Genomic DNA, 24,850 nt, shown 5'->3' on the forward strand with positions numbered 1-24,850 from the left:
TGAACCGCGAAGTAGCGAGGGATTACTGTATATATCTCAACAAATGTATCCCAACCAATGTATATATCTGAACCGATATATATACTGTATTTGAACGGATGTATTAAAACCAATGTATATATTCAAACCAATGTATCCGAACCAATATATATATCTGAACCAATGTATATATTTATGAACCAATCTTTTTTTCCTGAACGGCCCCTCATAATATATATATATATATATGGAAGTTTTTTTTTATATAATCACAGAATTCCATGTGCTTCACTTGTTCTCCTGCTTTGCTTATGCTCTCATTTTAGCAAGTTCAAAATATATGAACACAAAAAATAAAAGCAAATGGCTGGTGAAAATGGAGCATGAAGGTATGCTCTCAGATAAATGCACCCATGTCATCCTTTTTATATCATATCTCATTATTTATCTTTTAAAATCAGCATACAATTGCCACTTATGAATCAGTTCATGGATCACATATTAAAAGCACAAACTTACCAGTGGATTAGTGTAGAAGTAGATTATATCAAATTAATGATGGACTCAAAAAAATTCTTAAGATTTATATTCCTATCAATAAACAGGGTTATTGATCCAATCTTTAATAGCTGATGAACTTTAAAACCTCATTCTCTGGATTTTGTTAAACAAGCAGTGGAGCAGCAACAGATGAAGACAGCATCAGAATGTTGGCTTAACACTAGAATTACCAGAGCCTACGAAAATACTCGTAGATCCGGCCCACCTTAAATCGCTTCTTAAATCCGTTCACACCTCTCCGCCAGTGTCTTTTGTCCTTTAAATGTTCTGATAAAAGACAAGCTGCCAGCAGCCGGCTATTCCATCCCCCCTCCGACTTTGAACGTGCACGAACTTTTCCCAGCTCATGCCTTGATTGATTATCTGGGAGTGAAGTGGAGTTTTAGAGTGGAAATAATAGATCATTATTTGGAACACACGCATTTCATGTGTGTACTGTTTCTACAGTAATCTGTGTAAACACATTGTTAAAACAGAAACTTTTTCATATTTTAGTAATAAATGTTACAAAATGTAGGCATAAACTATAGAATGTGTAAAGCCTGAGTTCCAAAGATCAAATAAACACTTTCACAAAAGCTTCAAGAACTATACGACAGTTTCCGTGGCATAGCGCACTAAGATTTGCCTCTCAGAGCGCAGTAGCTTTGCTGTGCTTCACAGATCTGAGTTCAATTCCCCACTGGGGATGAAGTGTTACTTCTTCTTTTCTTTTTAACCTCAAACGGACATAAAATTTTTAAATTGGTATGCACTGTCAGTTAATGAGATCGTTATATTTTCATGTGGGATGCTCCTTTTAAAATATTTTTTTAACAATTGAGACTGCAATTAACATGAACAACTGTCCTTATAACTTATTTTTTCAAGATCCATAACACACAGACAGACAGAGCACTGCGTAATAGAGACAGACCGGCAGAGATATACAAATAAACAGGGAAGGCACATGTACTGAAAGAAAGAAAAGATCAACATGTGCGTTGTTCCTGCTGCACTGAATAAGCTCACGTGCTCTAACATCACCCCTCCCCCCATCTGACTCTCTAAGTAACAGCACAAGTACAGACACAAACCAAGTGCATGTGTGTACTGTATAATATTAACAAAAAGTGCAGCTTACTACTGAAAATGGCAAATATAGGAGTGAGTGGGGATCGAACCGGGGAACTCTTGATTACACTTGGTTTGTGTCTGTACTTGTGCTGTTACTTAGAGAGTCAGATCGGGGGGGAGGGGTGATGTTAGAGCACGTGAGTTTATTCAGTGCAGCAGGAACAACGCACATGTTGATCTTTTTTTCTTTCAGTACATGTGCCTTCCCTGTTTATTTGTATATCTCTGCCTGTTTGTCTCTCTATTACGCAGTGCTCTGTCTGTCTGTGTGTTATGGATCTTGAAAAAATAAGTTATAAGAACAGTTGTTCATGTTAATTGCAGTCTCAATTGTTAAAAAAATATTTTAAAAGGAGCATCCCACATGAAAATATAACGATCTCATTAACTGACAGTGCATACCAATTTAAAAATTTTATGACCGTTTGAGGTTAAAAAGAAAAGAAGAAGTAACACTTCATCCCCAGCGGGGAATTGAACTCAGATCTGTGAGGCACAACAAAGCTACTGAGCTCTGAGAGGCAAATCTTAGCACGCTATGCCACAGAAACTGTCGTATAGTTCTTGAAGCTTTTGTGAAAGTGTTTATTTGATCTTTGGAACTCAGGCTTTACACATTCTATAGTTTATGCCTACATTTTGTAACATTTATTACTAAAATATGAAAAAGTTTCTGTTTTAACAATGTGTTTACACAGATTACTGTAGAAACGGTACACACATGAAATGCGTGTGTTCCAAATAACAATCTATTATTTCCACTCTAAAACTCCACTTCACTCCCAGATCATCAATCAAGGCATGAGCTGGGAAAAGTTTGTGCACGTTCTAAGTCAGAGGGGGGATGGAATAGCCGGCTGCTGGCAGCTTGTCTTTTATCAGCACATTTAGAGGACAAAAGACACTGGCGGAGAGGTGTGAACGGATTTAAGAAGCGATTTAAGGTGGGCCGGATCTACGAGTTTTTTCGTAGGCTCTGGTAATTCTAGTGTTAAGCAAAGAACAATAATAATCTTGAAAAACTATGAACTGAAACATCAAAGGGCATAATGTCAATGCTGAGTTTACCCACATATACTCAATCAGAGCTCAAGAAACTGTTATTTGAAAACTTTATTATCTGAAGTTTGGCAGAAAAGTATCAGAACTTGGTTTGCATCAATATTATTAAGTTACCTAATAAAATAAAAGTATGCTGCAAACAGGACTCTTTTAGCATCTTCAGGCATCTAATAATGCTCAGGGAGATGACAATACATAACTACGTACATAAGTAACATAATTTTTGACATCATCCAACAATATCAAAAATGTGACCAGAAGTGCCATCTCAAAATGCAATGCAGTAAACTTTTAGGTGCTGGTTGTGCCAGTTAAGAACTCATTCTGTAAAGGAAATAAAATTAAAATTAATCTCACAATAAATATCCATCCATCCATCCATTTTCCAACCCGCTGAATCCGAACACAGGGTCACGGGGGTCTGCTGCAGCCAAACCCAGCCAACACAGGGCACAAGGCAGGAACCAATCCCAGGCAGGGTGCCAACCCACCGCAGGACACACACAAACACTCCCACACACCAAGCACACACTAGGGCCAATTTAGAATCGCCAGTCCACCTAACCTACATGTCTTTGGACTGTAGGAGGAAACCGGAGCGCATGGAGGAAACCCACGCAGACACGGGGAGAACATGCAAACTGCACGCAGGGAGGACCCAGGAAGCCCCACCGTGCCGCCCCTCACAACAAATATTTAAAAAGTAAATACAAAGCAAAAACTACCAATCGCACCTTATTCATGTTTGATCGGTACAACTTTCTTTTGGCTCGTTACAGTGCAAACATGTGGCATTACATTGTGCAGAATGAAATTGTGTATGCTGTAATTTGTTGCTTGTGCACTCTCGGGCATATTTGTTGTGAATTTAAAATAACACTGGTTTTATTCATATTGAAATTACACATCAGCCTCCTATGAAATTTCAGTGTACTCAACTAAATTATTGAAACTGAAGGGATTTTTTTGAAGCAAGAACACTATTATATAATCATTCAGGTAAAGACGACCATCATGCATTCACACTGGTCTACCGAGCAATGCTATATGATCAGATAGAGCACTGAGAAGACACAAGACACATGAAAAAGAAAGATGTCTGCATGTCTTTTAAAGAGGCAGCAGCTATAAAACTGTCGTGAATCTTATTCAACACAGGTTCCATGACATCACCAGAACATCTACTCCAGAAACATTAAAAGGACTGAGATCTAAAGACAGAGAATTGCAGTAGTGCTAGCGTGTTGCTAACACATTACATTTTGATGTACAGTATGTGCTTTTTTATTTTTTTGTAGAATAAATATAAATAGGTGTGTATTTATTCAACTTATAATTGTATTGTAAACATTATTAATCTAGATCAAAACTGTTCCTCTCATTAGGTAGTATGCATTTAATCCACCAAAGATGACAGTCTAAACTCTCTTATCGAATCACACCCCAGCATGCCTTGAAAGAGTTCTTTTTTCTCATCCTCATATACAGTTTGTTTAAATTTATATGCTGTTAGATGGCATAGCACATATTCTAGAAGTCACAAAATTCTCCTTGATGTCAGTCATCCAGTATAAATTTTATACAGTTTCACCAGTGGGTGAGCTGACTACTTTTCTTCTTCCAGCTCAGCATTAAAAGACAGATCAGTAAACACTCAATGTCTTGGCAAACCGCCCCTTGCTCTCTGTAAGGTCAGCTTGGTGACAACAGGAAGTTCTAAAGCACATGTTTTAGACTACTAAATCAATATGCATGATGCACTAAAGTAATTTATTCAGAAGTAAGAAACTGTTTACTCCCTGCACTTCACTGTAAGACTGGAGAGTGTTTGGTCACTGCAGGTTTGATCTGGGTGTTTGAAGAAGAATGACTGAATATTAACTAAATGTTTAACCAATATTAAATACCTTCAGTACAAATTTAGACAGCTTTAGAATTCCATCCATGGCAGATAACTTTTGTTTGTATTTCTGACCTCCTTTAGCCTGAAGAAATTCATAACCATCCCTATGTATGCTTTGAATGTGATTTACTGTGTTTTACTCTACACGTTTCCCTGTTTCTTTGTATCCTGTAATTATTGGTTTGACTTTTAAGTTGGGTCTATGAGGGTTGTTGTATGCATGAACTTCTCATTGCATGCCTGAAGTTGCATTTTTGAAGTCGTTTTGTGAATGAACATGGCATGGAAGAGTCAGGCATGTTCAACTAAATGTGTTTTTGTTTTCTGCCAAAAATTGTTTTTTGTAAGTTTGTAATGTGTTACACATCAACATATAAATACTTAAATGTATTATAAATAATAAAAAATGTAAAAGGTGCAATATAAATTATGGAATTTTAAATGAATTAAGATTCTACTTTCAGTTCTAGTGTATAATTGCACTAATTTTGCAGAATAATTACTTGTAATCAAAACCACATCTGAAAGGATTAAAGATATTGCGTATCCAACCATGCATTTTCAACTACTATTATTTAAGGAGACATGTAGACTTTAGTGAAAAGTACATTCAGGAGATAAACTAGGAACCACTTGTTAATGTACAGTTTTAAGAAAAAGGTATGTGAACCCCTTAGAATGACATGTTTGTCAGCATTAGTTGGTCATAAAATGTAATCTAATCTTCATCCAAGTCACAAGTATCAATAAACACAATATTCTTACACTAACAACATACAAACAATTATAATCATTTGTGTCTTTATTGAACACACCCATCAAACATTCAGAGTGTGCTGTGGAAAAAGTGATCCCTTAGTTTTAATATGTGTTCAAACCTCCTTTGGCAGCAGTAACCTCTAACAAGAGTTTCCAGTAGCTGTGGATCACCTATTTTGGACCATTGTTTGTTACAGAATTGCTTCAGCATAGTCATATTTTTTGTACATCTAGTGTGAACAAGTATCTTGAAGTTATTCCACTGGCTCTGGCTGGGTCACTCCAAAAGGTGGATTTTCATTTTTTTTTAAAGACACTTCACGCTCTACTGAGCTTCACCTGGCGCACATACACCCTGACATTATCCTGTAGGATACTTTGATAAACTTGGGAATTCATTTTCCCCTCGATGATGTAAAGCATTCCAGGCCCCAGATCAACAAAGCAGATCCAAATATTCATGCTCCCGCCACCATACTTCACCGTTGGAATGTTGTGTTCATGTCGGTTTGCGGTTACACCATACGTACCTGCTGCATATTCTTCCTGAACAATTCAACCTTAGTTTCATCAGTCCACAAAACATTTTCCCAATAGGGCTGTGGATTGTCAAGATGGTCTTTAGCAAACTACAGGCTTGCAGGTTTGTTTTTTTTTTTTTTGAGTAAAAATGATTTCCTCCTTGGTGTATGGTAGACTCAGTCAGAGAGATGTTAACCATGTTCCAATGATTGCTTCAAGTCTTTAGATGTTACTGTAAGGTTCTTTTTTACCACTTTGAGTATTCTGCATTGGGCCTTTTGAGTCATTTGGGTGAACACTTACTTCTAGATATAGCAGCCACAGCACTAAATCTTCTCTATTAATACATAGTTCTTCATTCTGTGAAGTGATGAATATCTAAATTGTTTGAAATTACATTTTAACTCGTTCCAGCTTTCTGAAAATCAACGATCCTTTGTCATAGATATTCTGAGATCTCTTTTTTGTAAGGCATACTTCACATCATCAGATGTGTCTTGTAAGCCATGAAATCAAAATGCCTGAACCATTTTTTATTGGTCAAAGTATCTCTAATCCACACCTTCAATCTGATTTAATTGTTTGGATTTGAGGCTTGCTAGCTTTTGTTGAAGTCACTAGGCTTGGGGTGCATATACTTTTACAACCTATATCTGTGAATGTTTGAATGATGTATTCAATAAGTGTAAGAACAGTGCAATAATTTATACATTATTAGATAAACAGATGATGTTTGTTCATTATTGTAACAAATAAAGATCAGACCATATTTGAAGACACATTTATACATAAATGCGCATATTTCTAAAGCGTTCACATACTTTTTCTTGCCACTGTAATGGGCCATGTAAATCTGTATCAAACTTAAAAAAAAGCAGCTGGAAGAGATATTGAGATAACTTGGCTATTACAGTAAGTAAACAAATGATAGACTGAAGGTTCTTCTCTTGTTTGTCAGATGTATAATGTTATGTTTCAATAAGTTATCACTATGACAGAGACAGAATTATACAAATTACAAGAGTAAAGGTTTTTCTATCTTGACTGTATTCAGCATATTCCTTTGATAATATCTCCCTAAATACAGCTGGAACAAAACCAAATGTTAATGGTCAGTGACAATGATTTATGAAAGAAAACTGACATTTAAAATGACATTTTGTAGGTACAGCCTACAAAATACATCACTAAATCGAGGGTCTTTAGATAGATGAATTTATTCCCACTTTTAGCTTTGGTAATCTTTTACGTTTTAATTTTTCTTTACATTCAAAACACATTTACTGAAAAGATACCTGACTTTTCATCCATTTTTGTTTTTGTTGTATGTTCAGTAGTGTTCACTTTTCTTGTGAATACATCCAAATGAGTTTGTACCTGCCATTTAAACGTATTCTGTTTCACAAAGATTAACCCCTAAGGCAAAATGTGTGGGAAAACTAATTTCTATGTTTCTTGCTGTATGTCTCTTTTTAAGTCTCTGTGTTGGAAACTGTTGGTTTTCTCTTGACATCACATGTAAAGTTTTGCATTGTTGTTCACGTGTCTGTGTTCATGTCTCTCAGTCGTCTGTTCTGCATCCTTTGCTGCAACTTGTCCCCCAGCTCCATGTGAGAAGGATGAGGAGATTCAGAAGTGACGTATGTACCCCTTACTCGTGCTACCATTTCAAGTGTCAAAGTCCCCTTTCCTTTAAAAAAATAATATTAATGTTAATTATGCTAATTAAGAGATGTTGTAACTAGAAACAGCCAATTTGATCAAATGGTGAGAAATGAAGTCCAATTTATTTTTTTGCTTTACATAAAATATAGTATTCATTTATTTATTTATATGAGACTGCTGAAAATTTTTTGAGCTTGGCCTATTAGAGAAACACCAGGGAACATCGAACACATTTCATTTTTCAACATAATCCTTATGAACATTAATATACAAGGTTTAAAGATCACAGAACAGTTCTATGCCACTTAAATAAATTGTCTTGAACTTCTGTAACAACTCTTCTGCAGCTGACTTAATGTCTTCATTACTGTCAAAGCATATCCCATGGTGCTAACCCTTAACGTTGGGAAACAGATGGTAGTCACATGGAGCCAGGAATAGAGAAAGGTTTGGATGTGGCTTCTCTATGAATTCACAGTTTCACATGGCCTTGAAGCAGAAGCACGGATGGTTTCCTTGTAGGATTTCCTCTGACTAACTGAAGCATACAGCTTACAAAATTAGTGTAATATTGACTGGTTCCTTGTGCCTTTACAGTCATGTAGTCGAAAGCGACTAAACCAACAAGATCATAAAAAACTGTACACATGATGCAGCCAAGCCTTTTCTTAACCTTGAGATTTTTTTGTTTTGGAAAATTACCAAGCTTCTGTTATTTTGAATATTTTCCAGACTTTGGATCATATTGATGAATACAAGTTTCTCTTCTTCCAGAAGGCAAGCATAGGATGAGGAGATGAAATGCTTGTCAAAACGGAAACAAATTAAAACTATAAAGACAAAGCCCTAAAACTAAAGTCTAATCATAAACCAGAAATCCAAGTCAGAGAGAGAATTGGTTGAATCGGTAAACCAAACAGTAGAGAAAGAATACACATTTCATTTGACAGAGTTTTTATCCCAATCTTGGATACTGAATGAATGATTGTACTGGATTTAAAGGATTGCCATGATGACAAAAGACATGGTGTTGTGCTATGTAACTTCCATGGCAACCGGGAGCCACGTGATGGGAATAATAACCTTGTGACACTCAATTGTAAAACAACATAATTAATAATTACTATATTTAGGAAATATATAACTGCAAAGAACCCATACCAAAAAAGACCAAATTTCCATGTCATATATTGTTGTAAAAATATCTTAGGAGAGAGAAAAAATTCTCAAAGTGCACAATTAATAACAGTCTCATCTCCAAGTATTAAACATTTCTAAGATTCCCCCATGCTAAGATTCTCCTTGAAATATACAATTATGAAATCACTGGCAAAATTAATTTCGGTGTATGTGAATTAAAATTTGCCTGTTTTGCTCCTCATAATTCAAACCAGTTACAAGCTCTGCAGACTATGCATCAGCGTCATGAGACAACCTGCGTTCTAGGAACAAATCTTTGGTCACATACAACATCAGTACCATAGAATTGCTGTGCAGATTCAAGCTCGAAACATTTTCATCAAACTTTGTATATACACATGGTTGTGTACAGTGTATACTGTATATGAAGTGCAATGTCTATAAATCGCCTACACAATATTTTAAAACAGTTGCCTTTTTTTGCAGTGACAGCGTAAATTTCCAGCGCAATTAATTTAGTTCTTAATTGTATTTGCACTTTGTAACATTCACTTTCCAAGACAAATTATGGGTTAAATTTAAAAAGGCAGGTTCAGTAAATGAATGGCTGGATGGATGATTGTGTGTTACAATGTACAAATAAAGCCAATAAGAGTAACAAATTGGTTAAAACTAGAGTTTTATCTGCAAATTTCCAGGGTTTATACATTCTAACCAAAATTAGATCTATAATTGAGCTTTCATCTCCATGAACCTCCTGCAGATGACACATATTGCAAAGTTCAGCATAGCCTACACATATGCACAGGAACCACACTGAAGACAGCTGTCCACACATGCAGAATCTGTGTATAAATGCAGGTGCTTTACAGAGGTAAACACACTAGGTTATAGTAGCTGACTGTTTGAATTAACATGTAATTATGCAACTGAAAAATAAAGCTGAGACGTTTATGAAGTTAATTATCAATTTTGCATTTTTCCTACTTTCCCTTTGCTATATTCACTTTTTATAGGAATTCTTCAATATGTCTTCAATATATAAAAGAGAGGTATTCCTAAAAATTTTAATTTGTTCACTAAAAAAACCTTTTCTGTTAGAGTAAAAGTTTTTTCCCCATATTTGCAGCTGGTGTTTGTATCATATGGTGCTTTTTCTTGTTCAAATATATAGCTCAATACAAAGCAAGTAACAATATTGCAGTACAAGACAAATGAAATGGTTCAAATGTTGGAAATATTACTGATAGATAAATCTGTGTGATATAGTGAAAAAATATTTTTATAGTGTTAAGAAAGTAATGAAACATAATGTAATTAGGACTTTATTGTCATTGCAGCTTGGGAATGGATCCATTGCATTTACTTGATGCGATCAAGAACTTTAGTGTACCATTTTAAGTAACTGTGTTAAAATAAATTGTACATTTTTTTAATTGTTAGGGATGGGTTTAGAAGAGTGACATGGTGTTGATTTTGTGTGCATTATGCAATAATAATAATAATACTACATTGTATTTATATGGTGCCTTTCCCATGCTCAAGGGACTTATTAAAGCTTAGTAATTCTTTCACTCCTAACAGAATCCTTAGAGTCATAGCACACCATGTACTTATTATTTTTTTACTTTATCAAATTGGGATCAATTTGCTGCACAAGGGTGGGCCCAAAGTGTGAGGCAAATTATTTATCCATCCATCCATTTTCCAACCCACTGAATCCGAACACAGGGTCACGGGGGTCTGCTGGAGCCAATCCCAGCCAACACAGGGCACAAGGCAGGAACCAATCCCGGGCAGGGCGCCAACCCACCACAGGACACACACACACACTAGGGACAATTTAGAATTGCCAATCCACCTAACCTGCGTGTCTTTGGACTGTGGGAGGAAACCGGAGCACCCAGAGGAAACCCCCGCAGGGGAGAACATGCAAACTCCATGCAGGGAGGACCCGGGAAGCGAACCCAGGTCTCCTAACTGCAAGGCAGCAGCGCTACCCACTGCGCCACTGTGCCACCCTGCAAATTATTTAACTATACTTATTATCAACAAGTATGGTCAGCCATATTAGCCTTTTGTTATGATGGCATTTCATATGTAATTTTTCTTGAGCTTTCCTTTGCATTTTTCTTAACATTTTCTGTCGCTCTGTAGGTTTTTGATCATGGAGATTTAGATTTTGGTGTTAGTTTCACATTTTGATGTTTCCTGGGCATTATTAAAATAATATTATGCCAGGACATTTGTCTTCTTATTTGTTTGTTGATATGTTTTCCTGGTGATAACTCATAATTGATGTTTTTGGCACGGCAGGATAAAACATCACTGCTGATGTTCTATCTTTATCCAAGATTTCAGACATTCTCAAATGCTTTAGCCCTTTAATGTAATAGTCTTTTGTTGTTTCTAGTTATTGACCCTCAAGCACACCTTTTTTGAATTTGATTTTCAATTCACATTTTGGGCTTGACAAAGGACAGCAGTTTTTCTGGTTCCGACATTAGCCTATTTTACAACTACGTCTTCCTGATACTTTTTCCTGCCAAGCAATACACCTTTGATGCTACAACCCAATAATTAAATAACAATAATATTTAGTTTACAAGGGTCAAGTTAGGTCAGGTCAGGTTGGATCAATCTCTTTAAGATAAATAATTTAAATATTTAATTATAACTTGTGATGCTTTTCAAAGCATCATAAGTTATAATTATTAGTAGCATACATTGTGAAAAAGTGCTTTGCTGACAAAATAATACCAGGGACAGAGAGAGCCAGATGAGGGTCTTTATTAAAGAAATAGTTAAACTAATGAATAAAACAAGAGTTTCTTCAGACTCTGCTGTCTGTGGCTAATAACATTCTGTCCAGAGAGAGAATGACGGAAGTCCTATTTTGGGATATGGCATCTCACAAGTAGAGCTACAGAACTGGCAGATCTCAGACTTTCAATGAATGCTGTTATGATTTCATTTTTAAGCATTTTTTTAAATATTGTAGTACTGCATATTACTTGTTAGTTCTGACTGATTAGATTTTTGCTGATTTCTTTGCTCTTTTCGGCAGCTCGCTCTCCTTCAAACAATGGCTCGCTTTACCGATGCTGTGATGAAGCACATTAGGGTCTATGGCTATAGGCAGGTATATAAAATAAAAACAACTGAGGCTTTTGTTTGTGGGAGCATCTGTGTTTAGAAAGCACTGCTGCAGGTTTTTGGTAGGCAAGCAAACTGATTGCTTGTTATGTACAAGTGTAGACAGCTCAGCTGTCTCCATTGACATTTTGCAGGTCATCAGGTGGAGAAACTGCACCCACAAGGTGGATAAAAAGAAGCCTGAGCCTGGAGTCAGTGAGGATGTTATTGGAAAAGAAAAGAAAGGCAGAATCGGGAGTGTCAATTAAAGTGGTGGTCAGGAGGCATGCAGAAGAGCGAGCATACGTCACTACAGGGGTGCATCTTTCCCTGCTGAACACAACTGGGTGGTGGGGAATGATTGATTAGCCTCCTGGGGATCCTAGAATAGGCCAAGAAGGGGTGTAAGAGGAAGACGGGGGTCCTGCAGATCCTTCCAAGGCTTCCAGCAGAAGCCAAAAGAGGCAGTCATAATGAGAGCTGGAGAAATGGACTGTTGCTGTCGGTGTCTCCATCTGTTGAGATGACCCGATGGGGTGATCTGGGGAGACCACAATGAAAGGTGCGCTGGGCTGATTGGGAGAAAAAGAATGGAAAAGAACCTGATATTTGCATGGTTTTACTTATGGATTTTATTTGTTTGATTCTGTTTATGGGATTTTAACCTCCATGGAGGCACTTTTTTTATTTTCAAATATTTACTGAGTTTATTTATTAAGAAGTACTGCACTTTTGCACTATGGCAGAAAAATAAAAGCACATTTGCATTTTGCACATACCTTTTGGTTGTTATGCATCCTCATTGCTCATCCTGGTCATGACTATTGACGGTCTCAGGTTCAAGTATGTTACTGCAGCTGCAGCTAACCTGGACCATCACAGACACTAGAATGGCACTTGTGTGACTGTGGCAGGCTCATAAATTTTTTAGGCTCCCCTGCAGCTGGCGCTGAAGCCAGAATGATAAGTGGTGACTAAACACCAATGTCATCGCCATCCTATGCAAGAATCAGTGCTGTAACATTATCTACAATATTGTGGGACCTTTAATGTGTGCAATCTAATAATTTCCAGCACAAGTAGAGTCCATCAGCAAAAGTGCCTTGAGCATGGGAAAGGCGCTATATAAATAAAATGTATTATTATTGTTTTTATTAATACCTACAATTACAAAGGAGATAAAAGCCTTTTTGATATTACAATTTCTATTTTTCATTTTGTGTAACTTGTTGAACAATCCTGACATTTACTGTACAATTTAATTAGACAATAAATGCTAATTTTGCTGATCACTAAGGGTAAATTGTCATTTAAGAAATTTTGAAATTTTCAGGCAAAAAAAATGGGAAAAGCATGTTGTGACCTGAACACTTTTTCACGGCAAAGTGTTATTATAATAAACTGCTGAAAGGATATCACCGAAATAACCAGATGCTTAGGAAACTGTCCATCAGAGAAGGTTCTATCTTTTGCAGGGTGAAGCCAAATTACATACCAGTTCTAATATTTTTGCATTATTGAATAAATATTCCATCCTATTTTTTTTAAAAAAAAGGAATTTTAATACAGATGTAAAAAATGAAATTAGATTTTTTGTGTGTTAAAAAAGGAACAAGCCTTAAATTTGTTACAGGTTATCACTCCAAACAGAAATACTTCAACTTTATTAGGCTTGTTTGATGCAGGGTACTATTATATTTCAAGGAAATAAATAACTGCTTTCATTTCACAGTATATCAGTTTCAAAATATTGTATTTTAAGTGTGTAGTCATGCATCTCATCAACAATGGCCATGTGGCCATGTTTTCCTGCATTTTAAAATCAAAGAAAACACTTATTGAGGCAGCTGAGTCCACAAAGGGCTCAGTCCTACATTAATGATATATCAAATTGCTGTATTGTGACTGCTGTAGATAGAGGGTTAGGGTGAAGACTGAAAATGGAAAGTCACATTCCATGTAATATTCGGTTATTACCTCTATGCAATGCTTGCAATGAAAAGCTCTTTTTTTATTTTCAATCAAATCATATACAGTACATGTTTAGTTCCTAAAGTTAAGAGTCTTTTTTACAATGACAGAATGTACGTTCTTTTAATCTTAAGAGCAATACAATCAGGTGAATGATCATCAGAGATAGCTTTATTTTTGGTTTGCGCATTTTCATTTGCAGAGACACAAGTGCATAGATGTTGCTGCTTCATAGTTCAGGAGATTACATTTGAAACCCACCATCTGCGTGGAGTTTGCACATCCTCCTCATATCTGCACACGTCTCTGTCGGAGTACTTTATTGTTTTCCTACCTAGAATATTTGTATGTTTCCTTAGTGATGATGCTAAATTGTCCCCATATGAGTGTGTGAATGAATAACCAAACCCTGCAATGGACTTGCAGTCCACCAAGAGCTGGTTTCCCCCAGTGCTGCAAGTTTAGGCTCTGGAAACTACAACCCTGAACTACAGTATGTTAAGTAGGTTAGAGAACAGACAGAGATAAAGAAGAGATCAGTGCTAAGTCTTGGCAATTCTGATCAGTCATTCGGTTATATTCATACAGTTAGAGAGAGGTTGGGGAGCATGCGCTGATAGCGCTTGCTGCGCCCACCACACGAAGAACCACTTGAACTGAGACCTGAGTACAGCAGGTGATACCTCAGCACCACACTGGAACAGAGTTTTTTTTATGGTGGCTGGAGTGCCAATCCTGCCACCAAACCCCAAGTTTTCCCTGCAAATTAGGCACAGTTAGGTCCATAAGTATTTGGACAGTTATACAGTTTTGATAAATTTGGCTTTATGTACCACCACAATGGATTTGAAATGAAGCAATCAAGATGTAATTAAAGTGTAGACTTGCAGTTTTAATTAAAGGTGTTTAACAAAAATGGTGTATGAGCCATTTAGAAAAGACAGAAATCTTTATACATGCCCCCCCCCCCCCCCTCCATTTTCAGTGGCTCAAAAATATTTGGACAAACTAACATAATCATAAATATAATGAACTGGAATCTGCAGTCTGGAACCCATGGCCATCTCCAAGTGCTCGGTTTCCCCCCAAGTGATACTTTGCCAGGCCTTTACTGCAGCTGTCTTCAAGTGCTGTTTGTTTATTGAAATTTCTGCTTTCAGTTTTGTCTTCATTAAGTGAAAGGCAAGTCCAAATGGGTGGAAGTTAGTTGATTGACTTGGCCATTGGTATTCCACTACGTTAGCTAGGGCTGCACGATTAATCTTTTTTTTCTCATGATAACGATATTTATGACCCACGATCAGTTAATAAATATAGTCGCGATTTTACAGTATAAAGACCAAACTGTTTTTTATGGGTTGAGTTTACGGATTGGATTGCGTCACTATGACGTTACTGCGTCTAGATTGCAAGCGCTTTCTGAAGCAGTAGAAGTCAATAGCAGCAATAACAGTCAGTCAGAATAAACATATGATGGCGGAGCAACGTGAGGAAGGTGCAGAAGTGCGATCGTTAGTTTCTAAAAAGGGGTCATACTCAGTTGTCTGGAACTATTTCGATTTCGAGGAATGTGATGTTGATCAGGTACGAGTCTTGTGCAAACTTTGCTCCTGTTCCGTCCAAACGTCCCAAGGTAACACAACAAACCTCATCAACCACCTTAAAAGCCACCACAAAGTACACTATCAAGAATTTCAACGACTGAAGGTACAAACAGCAACAACAAAAAATTACCAGCCATCCACAACACAGACAACAATATCAGGGACATTGTTCAACGCAATACCATATCTGCCTAGCTCGCAAAGACACCGGGAAATAACAGAGGCGATCACGTACCATATAGCCAAGGATATGTGTCCAATAACCACCGTGAGCAGTGAGGGGTTTAACAAAATGATCGCAACACTTGATAAAAGATATAGCATTCCCTCACGCAACCATTTTTCCAATGTCGCGCTGCCCTCGCTGTATGCGAAATGCCGAAAAGAAATAGAAAGAGAAATTCTCAGGCTCAGCCTTGAATATTTTGCTGCCACAACCGACTTATGGTCAAGCAGAACTGCGTAACCGTATTTGAGCTTGACAGTTCATTTTATTGACAGCGAGTTTGAGATGAAAAGCAAGCTTTTGCAAACTTCGTTTTTCCCACAAGACCATACAGCGGAGTTTATTGCAGTGGGCCTCAAAGAAGCGATGTCCACTTGGGGCTTGGTGGAAGAAAGACTTGTGTGCATCACAACGGACAACGCAGCTAATATGATTAGGGCAGCATCTGTGAATAACTGGCCGAGGCTACACTGCTTTGGTCACAGACTTCATTTACCAAAGGAATAATCGTCATTATTAATCGTGATAAAAAGTTTGAGCAAAATAATCGTGATAATCATTTTTTCTGTTATCGTGCAGCCCTAACGTTAGCCTTGAAAAGCTTTTGGTTTTCTGTTAAAGTATATTTTTGCTCATTGTCCATCTGTACTGTGAAGCGTTGTCCTACCATTTTTGCAGCATTTGTCTGAATCTCAGCAGATAGTATAGCCCCGTTCACTTCAGAAATCATCTTGCAACTTTTGTCAGCAGTCATATCTAATCAATAAATACCAGTGATCCACTTCCACTGGCAGTCACCAATGCCACTGTCATAACACTGCCTCCACCATGTTTCACAGATGATATGGTATGCTACAGATCATGAGCCGCCCCTTCTCTTCATATTCTTCTCTATCCACCACTTTAAAATGTTCCAGTCCATCTGAGCTAGTGTGGTGCTGTGGTGTCACCCATTGCACAGCTGCACTCGAGTCCTAATTGGGATCCTCAGGTGGTTCGTTGTGTGGTTTGTGCAGCAATGTGCTGTATCAGTGCATGCTCCCAACCACCACCACCAACACCACCATCATTCTGGATCGTATTGATCTTAATTTCATTTGTCCAAAGAAAACTGTTCCAAAACTAGAGTGGTTTATTTAAAATATTTTCTGGCAAAGTCTAATCTGTCCCTTCTATGCTTGACGTTTACCAGAGGTTTGCACCTTGTGGTAAACCCTCTGTATTTACTTTTGTGAAGTCTTCTCTTGATTGTAGACTTTGGCGATGATAGCTTTACCTCCCGGTGAGTGTTCTTGGTTTGGCTAAATGTAGTGAATTGTTTTTCCTTCACCAAGGAAAGAATTCTGTAATCATCCAGCACAGTTGTCTTCCATGGTTATCCAGATCTTGTGGTGTTGCTGAGCTCACCAGTGCATTCCTTCTCTTTAAGAATGTACAAGTTGGTTGATTTAACCATTCCTGGTGTTTCTGCTATCTCTCAGATGGGTTTGTTTTGTTTTCTCTACCTAATGATGGCCTGTTTTTACTTGCATGGACATATCATATTAGGAGTTCACAGCAACACCTTCCAAATGCAAATTCCACACTTGGAATCAGCTCCAAGCCTTCTACCTGCTTAATAGTTAATGAAATATTGAGGGAGCTGCTTACACCTGGCTGTGGAACAGCTTATCAGTCAGTTGTTCATATACTTTTGAGCCCCTGAAAATGGGGGAACATGTATAAAAATGGCTCTCATTCTTAAATTGGTCATACTTTATTTCTGTTAAACCCTCTGAATTAATGCTGAAAGCTTACACTTCAATCATGTAATTACTTCTTCATTTCAAATCCTTTGTGGTGGTGTGTAGAGCCAAAATTATAAAAATTGTGTCACTGTCCAAATACTTGTGGACCTAACTGTAGTTGTGTCAGGTTTCTGATGAATGCAAATATCTAATATGAACATCATCTGCATCATAAGAGAGATGTGAGACTGAATCAAGTTCTGAGTTCTTTTCAACAACACAAATTTATTCTGAAATTGCCAGAGTAACCAATGTTTAAAGTAAGAATAGGCCAAGAAAAAGAGGAAGAAGAATGATTAAGGCTTCATTAATTGGAAAAAGAGGCCAGTAAATTATGAACTAGTGATCATTTCACACAAACACTGGACATCTCTTTAGTGGTGAATTATGTCTCACAAGTTCAGAAGAAACTTTCAGAAACATTTACTCATGGAATTCTAAACGGCAGTCTTGATTATGCCGTGCTGACATCTTTTGTAAAATGTATTGTTATTACTTTGAATGGGTCAAAGGCAAACCAAACAATATCTGGTTTACTAGAACTATATATTTCCATGCATCACATTTTTTTTATAACTTTTAGGATAAAAAATAATGCATATGCATTGTTTTTTTCTTTTTTTACGATTTCAGGATGATCTTCAAGGACCTGCAGGAATTCAAAGCCGAGGATACTTCTTGTTTAGGGTACGGAATACTGTTACAATTTTTAATTTTGTACATAGCTACCTTAATTACTTTCCAAGATATTTTAGAAATATGTTAAAAATATTATAAAAAAAAGAAATTTAAAAAATTTTCCTTTACTTTTCTCATTGTATCCCAAATAGGGAAAGTGGGTGTCACTAGTAAAAAAAATCATTCAGGCATTGTCCCTTTCAGTCCTGACTTGGAGTTCCTGGATGTGATCTTGGGCTGCTAGATTCAAAGTGCAGTGTATGTCTGTCTTAGCCACTCAAACTAATGCCAATCTCAAATTCCTCGACTTCTAGTAATTGGGCATGTCAAATTTGTAGACTGAGTTGCTGAACTTCTCTCTGGACCATATAAGTTTAAATGAATGATAATCACCAGGCATGTCAGTTTTAGCAGCTGCATGCCAACTTTCCAGCACATTTATGCTCGCCCCTTGTTTCTGACAACCAATAGCACACTGGCTGATGGAGCCGGTATTATACACAGGGTAAACAGGTATGGTGAGTTTAGATACAATCTCAGACTTTTTTTTTTCTTTTCTCCAGTTGTGTTACTGAAACCGTGAGACGTCAGACTGATGAGATTCTTTTCTGTTTATGGACCAAAACACCAACATTCCTTATTCCTCATTGCCGCAATATATGCATTGTACTTCAAGATGACCATTAATTGGTTATCATTCATCAAGCCCACAGAGCCCACCACTATGACTAAAGACAAAATCAAACCTGTTTGCTTTTGTCATGGAGAGTCGCAGACTAGTTGGAGTGAGTGGCTGTGTATGTCAGACTAGACAACCGGACTTCACAGGAGCACAACGCTGACTGCCTCCAACTTGCTAAGATTATGTATAAGTTGTGTAATGTGACATGGCCTTCAAGGAAAACTCTCTCTAGTGACCTATCAAGTTTCTGATTGTGAGGTCATATTTTATTTAAAAAACAGGCTCTCCCCATTTCAACCTCTGTACCTTCATCTCCCCAACTGCTCATCCCTCAAGTAGGGAAAGGTGGGTGTCACCAGAGAGAAATTAGTTTGGGTGGTGCTCGTCTCATTTATACATTCTCACTTGGAGGTGCTAGATGTAAACTCTTCCCATTGCAGAGCAAAGAACTGCCATCTTAGCTAGTCAAGCTTCTTTTTACAGCAGACTCACTCTATTTTAGCTTCGCTAACCTTGAACCATTATAACTTGGCATTTATTTTTAATCTTTTACAGTTTTTCCTTAACCTCTAAAAATAATGGAGATTTCATTTTAGCGTTTTAAAGGTCACCACATTGGTTTTTGAATAAGACGCAACTTTAATGATGTTAAAATTGAAATAGGTTCTTCTGTGTCACCATCTTGTTTTCATTATCCATCCATTTTCCAACCCGCTGAATCCGAACACAGGGGTCTGCTGGAGCCAATCCCAGCCAACACAGGGCACAAGGCAGGAACCAATCCCGGGCAGGGTGCCAACCCACCGCAGGACACACACAAACACACACCAAGCACACACTAGGGACAATTTAGAATCGCCAATCCACCTAACTGGCATGTCTTTGGACTGTGGGAGGAAACCGGAGCGCCTGGAGGAAACCCACGCAGACACGGGGAGAACATGCAAACTCCACGCAGGGAGGACCCGGGAAGCGAACCTGGGTCTCCTAACTGCGAGGCAGCAGCGCTACCACTGCGCCACCGTGCCGCCCACTTTTTTCATTATGGACACCTTTATTTTGAACATCCATAATTTGGAATGCATTCAAGAGTTGTCAGGTAACATCTCCCCGAAGTCAAGATGAATAACATCATCAGCGTAACAACATATGAACTGTCAGTATTATGCGCTAATCGTTCAAGTTTGTAGATACAACCTCATACCTAGCATTATTCTTTGAGTTTTTAAAAGAATCTCAGAGATTTACATCTCATGTTTTGGTTTTATTCACTATTCTGGTTTCTGACATTCTGACTCCATTTTTCTGTTTACAGTTCTTATCTCGCATCCAGGACTGCATTTACTAAATATTATCTTGCTGGTTGTAAGCTTGTCTTGTTATTCTTTATGATCTATTTTCTCATTCCATCTTTATTCAAAATTACTGCCTCCCTGTGTAGTAAGTACAGCTTCTCTGTACCTGAATGTGGTGAATGTCTTCTTCGTGACAGGTAAGAGCTAATCAAGGATTCGATAAGATGAGGTGAGGCAAATCTACTGAGAAGAGCAAGTGTAGTAACATTAAAAAGGAGAGAAGCTGCTATAAAACAAAGATGTCTTTAAAGTGAGAGGCTTGATTGGGCACTCAAAAGAGGAGAGTTCTCTTTTAACTCTAAATCCAGTCTCCTGAGTTTTCCTTCAGTATCTCAGAGTGCCAATGAACAATGGAAAGAGGTGTCGCCAATGTGAATTTCTTACCAGTGATGGTGGGATTCAGAAAATTAAAACAAGATATTTTTAAAAAGTGTTTAAGAGTAGGTTTTTTTTTTTATTCTGTTCAATATGGTAATATGGATTTAAAATGTGAGAGTGGTACAGTGGCTAGCTCTGTTGCTGCACAGTTTTAGGAACTTGTGTTTTAGTCAGTCATTGTTCGGGATGAGTTAGCTTACACCGTTTTTATCTGGAGAAGTAACTCTAAATCTTGTAAAGATGTATTGTTAATTGACAAATCTAAATTGGCCCGACTGCGTATATGTCAATAGGTTTGCTATTAGAAGCATTCTTGTGCCACTAGGGTTGAGTCCTGCCATGTACCCATGACAACCTGCATATGCTTTAGCCTGCACGACTCCATTATCAGAAAAGCAGATTCTGAAAAGATTGAATAAATAGATCTTTGCATTCATGTATGGCTTTCAGATATTAGTTGGTGGGTTTGACACATATTCCACACTTAACCTTCTGAAACTGAAATTAATATTAAGATTTATATATGCCAGTAAACTGTCCTTGAAGATGATGCATCAGTCCTGTAGACAACAGCAAAAAAAAATTGATTTGATCATGTAGTAGCAATTTCATAGCCCAGCAGGTAGAAATATTAGGAAATAGCATTTTGTGTTAGCATCTTATCCAAAAGGGGTTGAGAGACATAGCTGGTACTGACCTTCGTTGTTGTCGCTGTTGTATTTCATGGCTAATTTAGTTTCCAGTGGTGAATGGCTTTGTGTAAACAGAGATGTGTAGCTGGTGTATTGAAGAGGCCCCATTTCTGTCACAATGATGTCATTTATTTGTCACATTTTTGCATGTCTCATATGCATTATAGATAAACACAGAGGGTCGCAGAAAGCAAGTACACAGAGAAATCAGTAGGAAATAATCAAGGCAGCTCTACTTGTCAAAAGCAAGGTGTGAAACATTAAAGTGTGAGTTAAATGTAATAATTGCAACTGAAACATCAACTGTTGCTAAGATCATGGGACGTAATTAAGATGTAGTAAAAAAACAGTAAAAGTGAATACAGTATATAGCCCATGAAAGGATGTGGTTGTCAACAGGTAGAAGGTGAAAAATTCAACACAGAGAAAAAGAAAGAGGGAGATAAGTTGCTTCTCCATCTGCCAGGTAGATTGGCTCACCCAGTTTTTTTACTTCTATGTGCTACTTATATTTCTGTCTATCTTTCCCACCCCTGGTTTCTCTTCTTTCTAGTATTTGAGTCCATGTCCACTTTCCAACAATACACTCGATATGCTCCAGGCTGTGACATGTCTTCAAACATTCTCCTCGAATCACTAATGGCTTAACCCCATAGTCACTTATGGGTCAAGAGACAATTCTGTATTTGCTCCACGGAAACCAGTCAAGAACTTTCTGTTTAGGTAGAGAGACATTTCCGCATCTAATATGCCCATTCACTTCAGTCTTCCAACCATCTGCAGTATTTACTGACCTGGGTTTACCCAATTTTAGGGTTGTGGAGAGCCAGACGAAGAGAAACATGAAAACTAACCCTATTCCATCATATTTCTGCACATGCCTACAGATACTTCTGTTTTTGATTAATTTAAGAAGTATTGAAATTGTTTTTAAATAGAATGAAAACACAAAAATAGAATTGCATTCACTTAACAAAACCCATTATTCTTTATGTGGATATTGCAAAATGTACATTTTTTAATTAATTCATTATTAACTGTGGGCTGTAATGAACATCTCACTTCCCAAACCACAGATACAACCAATCACTACACAACTTCCAGTCCGAAAAGACTCTTATTAGAGTACAGTGTGATCTCCCAATGCCTGCAGCCATGGGTGCCTGTTCATGTCATGACATCTAGTTGTATGTAACCAAGGATGTACTAGGGCATGTGAGGAGACAACAACAGAGTTGAAGGATGCCAAGAAGTGCAACAATACATATTTATCTAAAAACAGGTGTCATTATGCATATTAGGCAATACACAAATTAGTCATTCTTAAACATAAATGTTATTAGGAGTGCAAAAAATAAATAAATAAACCATTGCTAAAACCAACAGGAAAAACAGATATTTCAAAGGTCCATTGCCTCCATCGTCGCTTTCCAAACAATAGTGCTAGTGACTCTTTATTCACTCCATGAACTCCTTCTTCACGCCATATTGCCTGCAGATATTCAAGCCTGCAATTTGCATCTGACAATTAACATCTCTGCTCTCTGGCAGCAAAACTTGGACTCCTGTGTTCTGTCTCTGCCACCTCATTCAGTACCTGTAGGGAGCTCTCCTTAGCCCACCATCTCCCCTGATTCTTACTGCAGCAGAGCAGGTTTGACTCTGCTCTTTTGGAAGGTACTCCAAGGAGATACAAATTGTTCAACAAGTTCCCCTCATGAAAAGATTACCACTCACTCAAGATATTCACAACATTCACCATCGACCAACAACACCACAGCTGAAGCCCATCAATTACTGCACCAAACTCAGCAGTTGATCATTCAATTAGATTGCATGTGCACGCTAACATGTCAGTTCCTAGTCATACCAGCCCAGGTTAATATGCCAGGTAAAATACCGAACAATTAAAAACCTTTAATTTCACTGATCAGTGACACAGTTTGTCACACACTATACATTTTATATAGTTCAGAATACTCTAAAGATGAGGCCAACACACCAACCGGATACAGTATATATCATTAATCCTTTCATTTAGTGGGTAACATTGCAGCTTGGTTTGAATTCCACACCAGATTAATTTCCATGGGTCTCTGCTGGTTCCTCGGTGGGTACCCTAGTTTTCCTCCCACATCCCCAGAGATGTTCTGATTAGGTTAATTGACCTGTGAATGTAGGTGTGATCATGAACTGGCCCACCAGCTGTTTCCTGTCTTGCATTAATTCCTGCCGGGATAGACTCTAGTCTATCATATCTGAGAATATGTTATGTTGTTATGTATAGCGATGTCTTAATTGTTACATTATACTTTTAGAGATGAATAATTTTATTAATTAATCTTTCAGCCAAGAAATGGAAGAAGATCAACAGTTCTTTCCTAGGAGGTACGTATTTTATGTTGTGATTATTTACCATCAGAAGAATTAATACTTGTAATCCATTGTAGATGCAGTGATTGTAGTAAAGCTTGTTCAAGGCTTAGGTCAGGTAAATGAGGCGACTGTTCAACCTATTTCTCGTCCATTCAATATATTTTCATAATCCAAGTAATCTCACAAGAAATGTCATGATATTAGAGTCCATCAGCACATCATCAGCCAAAATATATTTGTGGTCAACCTTTTGGATTTTTCGCTTTGCCAGCCTTAAAACAAATCCTAATTGCATTACTGTGTCTGAAACTTTTTGCAATGAAGTAGTAGCTCTCTGTCTGTCCCTTGTACCCAAGAACTGTAGAATGTACTGTATCAGAGTTCACTTTTTAGCATGCAAACATTAGTCCTGCACTAGACTGACCCCGTCTTTAAAGGTGATATGAAGTTAGATTGCATCATATTAATAAAGTTCTGACATTCTTAACCAATGAACTAAAATACATTTTTTGTATTATTTTTACAGTGATTCTATTTAGCCATAAATCATTCAATGATTAAATGAAAATTTCCCCTTACCTCTTTTCATATTGTATGTTCTAGTTAGTAAACATTATGCTTAGGTATCCATCAAATGCAGCATTACAGGGTCACATTTGGCTGCCATCTCAACACAACTGGATAAACAGTATAAAGTAATACAGTTTGGGATTCCAGGCAACTAGATTTTCCCAAATGGGAAATTAAAATTTTCAAAAGCTCAAGAAAAATGTAAATAATATAAGAAATCACAACTCTCCTTACACAAGAACTTCTGGCTTGGATAACGATAAGAGAACAACTGCTGTCAATATCAGGCTCATAAGATGGCAGTAACACTTGGTCAGACCGGCCCAGTTGTACCACAGGTTTACATTTAAGGACATTGACATTTTAAAAAAGCAGGTCCAGCTTGTTGTTCCCACAAATAGAACCCATTGATAGGTGTTCATTCTTTTCAAAGTTTCCTGGTTGAAGTCATCAGCATTCTTGGGTAAATATGGTGCTGATAACACAGTGAATAATTTCTGATGCTCAGTTAATAAACATTAAAACAGGACGATGTAACTTACCTTCCTAGGAGGTAACATTAAAACGCTGACTGAATTTGTCAATGTCTGGGTCACACATTTTGGTTTTAATTATAATGTGCTTACCTTTTTACAATTGCTTATTCACATAAATCTCAAGTCTCCTGCTGTCTTTTCCACTCTGACCAT

General features: G+C 37.4%; 1 protein-coding gene across 3 annotated transcripts in view; it reads left to right on the forward strand.

Moving 5' to 3' along the window:
- Positions 1–24,850, forward strand: part of nmu (neuromedin U) — a 79,957-nt gene that overhangs the window by 49,850 nt on the left and 5,257 nt on the right. For 2 of the 3 annotated variants that reach the window (XM_028803016.2, XM_028803017.2), the window contains 3 exons: positions 7,468–7,542; positions 18,064–18,117; positions 23,565–23,603. In XM_028803016.2, the coding sequence (XP_028658849.1) occupies positions 7,468–7,542; positions 18,064–18,117; positions 23,565–23,600 (165 nt within the window). In that variant the 3' untranslated portion in view covers positions 23,601–23,603. The remainder of the gene's footprint in view (positions 1–7,467; positions 7,543–18,063; positions 18,118–23,564; positions 23,604–24,850) is intronic. The other variant, XM_028803018.2, reaches the window with a different exon arrangement.

The sequence above is a fragment of the Erpetoichthys calabaricus genome, chromosome 5 (assembly GCF_900747795.2).
Source record: "Erpetoichthys calabaricus chromosome 5, fErpCal1.3, whole genome shotgun sequence".
Lineage (NCBI taxonomy): Eukaryota > Metazoa > Chordata > Cladistia > Polypteriformes > Polypteridae > Erpetoichthys > Erpetoichthys calabaricus.